Source organism: Eurosta solidaginis, chromosome 5 (genome assembly GCF_040869045.1).
Source record: "Eurosta solidaginis isolate ZX-2024a chromosome 5, ASM4086904v1, whole genome shotgun sequence".
Lineage (NCBI taxonomy): Eukaryota > Metazoa > Arthropoda > Insecta > Diptera > Tephritidae > Eurosta > Eurosta solidaginis.
In genome coordinates, this window is record NC_090323.1 from 181,860,455 (window position 1) to 181,869,174 (window position 8,720).

An 8,720-nucleotide genomic window follows, 5' to 3' on the forward strand; every position below is an offset into this window, starting at 1 on the left:
TGAATTGAGGGCATGCACCTGGAACGTCCGCTCCCTGAATGGGATTGGTGCAGATGCCTGGCTGGTTGATGTCCTCGTCAAAGCAAAATCTGACATCACCGCCATCCAAGAAATGCGTTGGACGAAGCAAGGAAGAAAGAAGATAAAAAATTGTAACATATATTGGAGTGGCCATGCGAATAAGCGCAGTTTCGGCGTCAGATTCGTGGTGGGAGAGAGACTTTGTCGCCAAGTGCTGGCGTTCACGCCTGTGGACGAGCGTCTCGCCGCTATTCGAATAAAAGCAAAATTTTTTAATATATCATTCATCTGCGCCCATGCGCCGACAGAGGAGAAAGACGATGAGGTGAAAGACACTTTTTATGAACAATTAGAACGCACATACGAGCGCTGCCCCCGTCATGATATAAAAGTCGTGCTTGGTGACTTTAACGCCAGGGTGGGCAAAGAAGGTGTTTTTGGCCCTACAGTCGGAAAGTTCAGCCTACACAATGAAACTTCTCCTAACCGACTGAGGCTGATTGACTTTGCCGGTGCTCGAAACATGGTCATATCAAGCACGAGGTTCATGCATAAAAAGATACATCAAGCTACATGGCTGTCTCCTGATCGAAATACTCGCAATCAGATCGATCACGTTGTGATAGACGGACGGCATGCCTCCAGTGTTTTAGATGTCCGAACGATCCGAGGACCTAACATCGATTCGGATCATTATCTCGTTGCAGCCAAAATACGCACCCGCCTCAACGCGGCTAAAAACAAGAAACAAAAAACACAAGGAAAGCTAGACGTCGAAAAGCTTCAATCACAACAGACTGCCAATGATTTCGCAACTCGACTCTCACACCTGCTCTCTGAGGGCACAACTCATCCTGAAGGAATACAGGAGCAGTGGGAGCATATCTCCAAAGCACTTCATACTGCCGCCGAGGAAAAAATTGGTTACCGGCGGCCACGAAAAAACAACTGGTATGATGAAGAATGCCGCGTTGCAACCGAAAGAAAAGACGCTGCCTACAGGGCTACGTTAAAAGCGAGCGCGACAAGAGGAGTGTGTGAACGCTATCGTGAGTTGAAAAGGGAAGCGAGACGCCTTTTCAGGAAGAAAAAAGCAGAAGCAGAAAGGCGTGAGTGCGAGGAGCTTGAGCTGCTAGCCACCAGGAATAACGCCCGAAAATTCTACCAAAAAATACGGCGACAGACGGAAGGTTTCAAGACCGGGGCAAACTCCTGTAGGAGTGAAAACGGCGACCTTGTAACTGATGTCCAGAGAGTGCTTAGATTATGGAGGGAACACTTCTCTGCTCTCCTAAATGGAGGCAGCAATTCACCGCGCAGAGATGAAGAACCCGATCCCGCAATCGATGATGATGGAATATATGTCCCCCCGCCCGATTATGACGAAGTTAGAATAGCAATAACTATATTGAAAAATAACAAGGCCATGGGCGCTGATGGATTGCCTGCGGAGCTATTCAAGTACGGCGGCGAGGAGTTGGTAAGCGCATGCAGCAACTTCTTAGCAAAATATGGGCGGACGAGTGCATGCCCGACGGTTGGAATCTAAGTGTTCTTTGCCCAGTCCACAAGACGAGGGATGCAAAATGCACCAACTATCGTGGAATCAGCCTTCTTAATATCGCATATAAGGTCCTTTCAAGTGTATTGTGCGAAAGATTGAAGCCCACCGTGAACCGGCTGATTGGACCTTATCAGTGCGGCTTCAGACCTGGTAAATCTACCATCGACCAGATTTTCACAATGCGCCAAATCTTGGAAAAAACCCGTGAAAAGAGAATCGACACACATCACCTCTTCGTCGACTTTAAAGCCGCGTTCGACAGCACGAAAAGGAGCTGCCTATATGCCGATATGTCTGAATTTGGTTTCCCCGCAAAACTTATACGGCTGTGCAAAATGACATTGAGCAACACCATCAGCTCAGTCAGAATTGTGAAGGACCTCTCCGAGCCGTTCGAAACTAAACGAGGTTTCAGACAGGGTGACCCCCTATCGTGCGATTTCTTTAATTTGATGCTGGAGAAAATTATACTAGCTGCAGAACTTAACCGCACTGGAACAATATACTATAAAAGCATGCAATTACTGGCATATGCTGATGACATTGATATCATCGGTCTAAACACCCGCGCTGTTAGTTCTGCTTACTCCAAGCTGGAAAAAGAAGCGGTAAAGATGGGTTTGATGGTGAATGAGGACAAAACGAAGTACCTGCTGTCATCGAGCAAAGAGTCAGCGCATATGCGCCTTGGCAACCACGCTACTGTTGGCAGCCATAATTTCGAAATAGTAAAAGACTTCGTTTATTTGGGAACCAGCATCAACACTAGCAACAACATCAGCACTGAAATCCAGCGAAGAATCAATCTTGCCAATAAATGCTACTTTGGACTAGGTAGGCAATTGAAAAGTAAAGTCCTCTCTCGGCGAACGAAAATCATACTCTACAAGTCACTTATCGTACCCGTCCTGCTATATGGGGCAGAAGCATGGACCATGACAACAGCAGATGAAGCGGCTTTGGGAGTGTTCGAGAGAAAAGTTCTTCGAAAGATTTATGGACCTCTACGCGTTGCCGATGGCGAGTACCGAAGAAGATTTAATGATGAGCTGTACGAGCTATACGCAGACATCAACATAGTCCAGCGAATTAAAACGCAGCGGCTGCGCTGGCTAGGCCATGTTATGCGAATGAAAGATGATGCTCCGGCCAAGAAAGTGTTTCTATCGGAACCCGCCTATGGAAGCAGAGGTAGAGGGCGGCCCCCACTCCGTTGGAAGGACCAGGTGGAAAACGATTTAAACTCCCTTGGTGTGACCAATTGGCGCCGGTTGGCGGAGCGAAGGAGCGACTGGCGCGCCTTGTTGGACGGCCATAACCGTTTAGACGGTTAAGCGCCAATTAAGTAAGTAAGTAAGTAAGTAATGCATGGTTCAACTATATAATTGAACCATGGTTCTATGTAAGTTCTAAGTGACGTTTACATTTTGAGATGCCATTTGTTTGTTTCCATTTCATTTTGACATTTTGTCATACAAATTGACATTTATTTAAAAATAAATTTCAACGCTGATTATGATGCCAGATTTTATGCGCCAAGTGGAGTATAATCGTGGCTAAGTTGCCAAGTTTACGCCAAGTCAAGTGAAGTCTATGCTAAGTATCAGTAATGGGGGCTTAAGCAAGCTTAGTTTAAGCTTAGCTTAACTAGCTGTGTCGATAACGTTTTTTTGTTAAAGTCGCAAATAAAGATGTACATACATATATGCATGGAAAATAAAACACGGCTTACATATAAAAACAGTTCTTTAGTGGTAGGCTTAAAATATAATTATAAAATAATTTATGAAAGCTTATATTTTGCGCATACAATAATCGTACATCTGGCGTAATTAAAACTTTACAGAACAGACCAGGACTCGATACTTTGGCAACAACAAAGCAACCAATTCATGCCGAGTGTTTTCTTAAGGAACTTTTGTTAGTTTTAGTTAACTGCATCATATATATTTATTGGCTGATTGGCTGTGGCGCTGAAGAGGTGTTGTTGTTGCTTTAACAAAATGTTGAGTCCTTACTACGTGAAATACAAGGTTTCTGAAAATATAGCCTTTCGAATTTTCCTGCAAATTTCAACTATCCACCTAGATCCGTGTTTTCAGTTCAAGTTCAAGCTACAGTTCACCTCATCACAGTTTGAGCGGCAAGTGGCAGAGTTAACTCCTGAATTTCCACTGAAAACTCTGGCCTTATCGCAATGTTATCATATCAGTAGCTTGTCTCATATCTCGTATATCGAATTTGTATTAATCACATACATTTGAGCCCTGATTACGCAAAACTTTTACTAAATCGCCTTTAATACGACGTTGATGAAACGCTGGTAAACGTTGTGTTGCACGTAACATTGAATTAAAAAATGCTTTTAAATTTTTGTCTTCAGCAGATAATTCATCATAGGGTGTAGCAGTGGAAAAATCAGTCATATTGCTCTCGTTATATCTTCTTCTAGGTTGTGGCTGCAGCTCCGGCTGATTTTGTGACTGTGCCAGCAGCTGGGGCTGCGGTTGTGGCTGTGAATGCGTCGTTGGAAGTGGCGATCCTTTACTTGGTTGTTTTAAAAAATCATTTTTGTGTGTTTCAATCCATTGGGATAAGTTCATATTAATTTTGAATACTTTGCCACCAACTTTTAGTTCAACAACTGAATCATTTTCTGGATGTTTTCTTTTTGCATTGTTTGGGAGATTTGATGTTGTTGGTATGTCGTTCTTTTCGTCGTAAACGAGATCATTACTTAATTCGACTTGATTTGAGTACTCATCATCATCATCACCATCATCATCTATTTCTAATTTAATAACAATATCATCTGTTTCAGACATTTTATGTATGTATGTCAGAAGTTTTATATCCGCGTGAAGATTTGTTTAAGAGCGCCGCTGCCAAGGGATTAACAACTAGGCATCAAAGGTAAATGAAGATTGGATCAACAATGATTGTGGATATGCTCTTTTTTCATTTCATTTGCTATCTGCTGTGCTTTACTTTGTCCACTCCGATCACTAAGGAGAAAAATTGAATAAATGTGAGATTTCTTTAATTTCACATAGTCGCACTTTGATTAACTTACACTTGCAAAGGCTTTCGGCCACACAATCAGGCGAAGGGAATAACTGCACATCTTAGTAAAACTTAATGATCATAAAGCAATTCGTTACTAACCAAATTATTTTGCTTAAAGTAATTTAAATTTTTTTGCACGAAAACAAATTAGATTTTAACAAAGCCAAATTCGTAACCATGCGTTTTGCTGTGTTGCTCGGAAGAAAGAATAATATTTGTGCAAATGAATTCCCTTCATTTTGTTGATGATGAACTATAATGGATGTGTATTTGTTGTTGAATAGCGCCTTACACAAGCAGCTTAAAGCTCAAGTTATATTGTCGCATATTTTGCTATCTTGAGTTGGTTTGTGTCTCTGATCTGCATGAAAGCAAATTGCAACAGTGCCTTTCAAACTTTGTGAAATTTGAATTTTCTTTTTTTAAAGTTTACTAAAAGAATATACATGTGTAATATATACATATGTATGTATATAATTTCTTTGATTATAATATATAATTTCTTTGGCAAAACACAAAGCTCTCAACAGGATGTGGAGGCAACAGTGCCATCTATCGTGAAGTAAAAAAAAAAATTGAGAGCTACAGGTGAAAAAGAAATGCGTCAAAACCTATAGATCAGACGAGTTGCGGTTGGCATTGTTGTAGTAGAGGTAAATAATTATGTAGGTACATTGAAAGTGCACTTCGAGCAAAGAGGATAAATAATATGTATGTATGCTCTTTGATAAATGCTATTTGGTTGGATCAGATAGAATAGAAACGGGTGTCGAAACGTGATTCATGTAGTAGATAATAAATACATTTGAGAACTGCACCGTGATTTTAAGTCTACTACCTCATCCAATCCGCCATCCGCTTGAATGCGGCATGAATGTCGCGCCGAGATGCAGTACATTGTTGCAAAACTAATATCTATGCAAATATTACGACACCGATTTAAGGCAAATGGCAGTAACTGCGGGGATGATGATGATGAGTTTCTCGATTGGATCGTAAAAAAGCATCATCCAAAAGTTACTGCCCAAATCCTGTTAGATGTCAAGAGGAAAACAAGTTACACGTCTGGCGCTCTATAATTTGTTAAACTTCTTCTGATGTTTTTACTATAATTTAAATCAATTTTGCTTTCCATATTTAGCGTTGTTTCAGGCCAGAAATCTTCTATAATTTATATTTCCGCGGAAATAATTCAACTTTTTCATTTGTATATACTTCTAAGTTTTTTTTTAAACTATCAAATGGAACTCCTTTGGAGTGTTTTTATCGTTAATACAACAACAACAAGTCTTGCTATATATGTAGGTAAATTGGTTCCAAATTTGTCTTCCTTTCACAAGTTTACTTGTACTATTACAAGACTTTATTTTGAATAGGGGGACAGATGTCACAAAGAATTTGACGGTAGTGAACAGACTGATATTACGGGGTGGGAGAGCGGTATGGCTAAATTGTTCCCGAGATGGTCGGGCCAGCACCTTAATGGTGCTGTGTTACCGGAGCGTATCGGATCTGTATCCGACAAAGGACCATCACATCGATAACACTCGCCAATGCCTTCGGGGAGTAACTAATCGCTACAACAACAACAACAACAACAGAGCGGTATGGCCTAGAAGGTCGCATGTGGTCATAACAAATCGTTCCCGAGATGATCGGGCGTGGTACCGGAACGTACCGCATCTGCATCCGGCAGAGGACTATCAACATCGATAACACTCCCCAAGAACAAACACCGACACTGATGATGGCACAACGCCGAAACCGGTTTGTCTTAAAACCAAATTTGACAACGGATGACGGAAAATCGTTCCAATATACTCCCCAAGGCCTTTTGTACAAGCTGCTTAATACTCAGTAGCGCTAACTTAACCAGTCCCGTTATCAAAGAGGATGGAAATAATAAGAGACGTCTTGTGCTTTTTGCGAAGTATATTTGTAATGTCCCATTCGCGGGCTAATTTTACTTTGCTTCTTCTACACATTGTCACGAGGTATTTTGGTTTGTTTTAAGGGATTGTACTAATTAAAGGATTCACCCTTTTTCCAACAATCACAATATATATTAATATAAATTTCTTAAAAATGTGTAGAAGGTAATTTCCTAATACCCGACAAGTTGGTACAATACAAATAAATATCACAAAAAGTACGAACGTCAGCCTCTTATTATTTCTATCCTCTGCCGTTATCATGTTGTCTGAGCACTAGTTCCACGTTATTTGTGACATCTTATGACCTACCTTCAGATAGATACGGGTTTTTAGTTCAAGTTCAAGCTACAGTTCACCTCATCACAGTTCGAGCGGCAGGTGGCAGAGTTAACCCTAGCCATATTACACTATCCCTTGAATTTCCACTGAAAACTCGCGCCTTACGTTATAAAATTATTAATAATAAACATTGCCCAAACAACGCGAAGTCGCTGTCATCATATCAGTACCTTTTATCATATCTCGTTTATCGAATTTGTATTAATCACATACATTAGAGCCCTGATTACGCAAAGCTTTTACTAAATCGCTTTTAATACGACGTTGATGAAACACTGGTAAACTTTGTGTTGCACGTAACATTGAATTAAAAAATCCTTTTAAATTTTTGTCTTTAGCAGATAATTCATCATAGGGTGTAGCAGTGGAAAAATCAGTCATATTGCTCTCGTTATATCTTCTTCTAGGTTGTGGCTGCAGTTCCGGCTGATTTTGTGACTGTGCCAGTAGCTGGGGCTGCGGTTGTGGCTGTGAATGCGTTGGAAGTGGCGATCCTTTACTTGGTTGTTTTAAAAAATCATTTTTATGTGTTTCAATCTATTGGGATAAGTTCATATTAATTTTGAATACTTTGCCACCAACTTTTAGTCTTACAACTGAATCATTTTCTCGATGTTTTCTTTTTGCATTGTTTGGGAGATTTGATGTTGCTGGTATGTCGTTCTTTTCGTCGTAAACGAGATCATTACTTAATTCGACTTGATTTGAGTACTCATCATCTATTTCTAATTTAATAACAATATCATCTGTTTCAGACATTTTATGTATGTATGTCAGAAGTTTTATATCCTCGTGAAGATTTGTTTAAGAGCGCCGCTGCCAAGGGATTAACAACTAGGCATCAAAGGTAAATGAAGATTGGATCAACAATGATTGTGGATATGCTCTTTTTTCATTTCATTTGCTATCTGCTGTGCTTTACTTTGTCCACTCCGATCACTAAGGAGAAAAATTGAATAAATGTGAGATTTCTTTAATTTCACATAGTCGCACTTTGATTAACTTACACTTGCAAAGGCTTTCGGCCACACAATCAGGCGAAGGGAATAACTGCACATCTTAGCAAAACTTAATGATCATAACGCAGTTCGTTACTAACCAAATTATTTTGCTTAAAGTAATTTAAATTTTTTTGCACGAAAACAAATTAGATTTTAACAAAGCCAAATTCGTAGCCATGCGTCTTGCTGTGTTGCTCGGAAGAAAGAATAAATATTTGTGCAAATGAATTCACTTAATTATTTGTGCAAATGAATTCACTTAATTTTGTTGATGATGAACTATAATGGATGTGTATTTGTTGTTTACAAGCTGCTTAAAGCTCAAGTCATATTGTGCTGGTTTGTTTCTCTGATCTGCAATGAAAGGAAATTGCAACAGTGCCTTTTTAAGTTAGCTTCAGCCTAGATGCACACCGCTTTATTTTCGAGTGTAGCAAAACACAAACTCTCAACAGGATGTGGAGGCAACAGTGCCATCTATCGTGAAGTAGAAAAGAATTTGAGAGCTACAGTTGAAAAACAAAGGCGTCAAAGGCCAGCCGAGTTGCGAGTTGTTCTTGTTGTAGCAATGCGGATAAATAATATGTATGGTCTTTGATAAATGCTCTTTGGTTAGATCAGATAGAATAGAAACGGGTGTCAAAACATTTGAGAACTGCACCGTCATTTTAAGCCTATTGATCTCTCATCTCGTTCACTTCACCTCGTCCAATTGCGGCAGTATCCAGTGATAGGTCGCAATACCGGGGTCCCTTAGGTGTACTGACCTCTTTAAGACTAACCCAAATTTTTTTG

At 40.2% G+C, this 8,720-nt stretch overlaps 2 protein-coding genes across 2 annotated transcripts in view; one reads left to right on the forward strand and one right to left on the reverse strand.

Moving 5' to 3' along the window:
• Positions 1-3,313: 3,313 nt before the first annotated feature.
• Positions 3,314-7,127, reverse strand: LOC137251690 (uncharacterized). The gene is made up of 2 exons (XM_067786456.1): positions 4,659-7,127; positions 3,314-4,590 (listed from the first exon to the last, which is right to left on the reverse strand). The coding sequence occupies exon 2, from the start codon at positions 4,408-4,410 to the stop codon at positions 3,832-3,834; it is 579 nt and encodes a 192-aa protein (XP_067642557.1). The 5' UTR covers positions 4,411-4,590; positions 4,659-7,127; the 3' UTR covers positions 3,314-3,831.
• LOC137251684 (uncharacterized) overlaps positions 3,321-8,720 on the forward strand; it is a 115,407-nt gene continuing 110,007 nt past the window's right edge. The window contains exon 1 of the mRNA XM_067786438.1: positions 3,321-3,339. The gene's annotated coding sequence lies outside the window, so the exon portion shown is untranslated. The remainder of the gene's footprint in view (positions 3,340-8,720) is intronic.

Excerpts from the sequence above, each read along its gene's own strand:
- LOC137251690 (XM_067786456.1), bottom strand. The coding sequence starts at position 4,410 with ATGTCTGAAACAGATGATATTGTTATTAAATTAGAAATAGATGATGAT.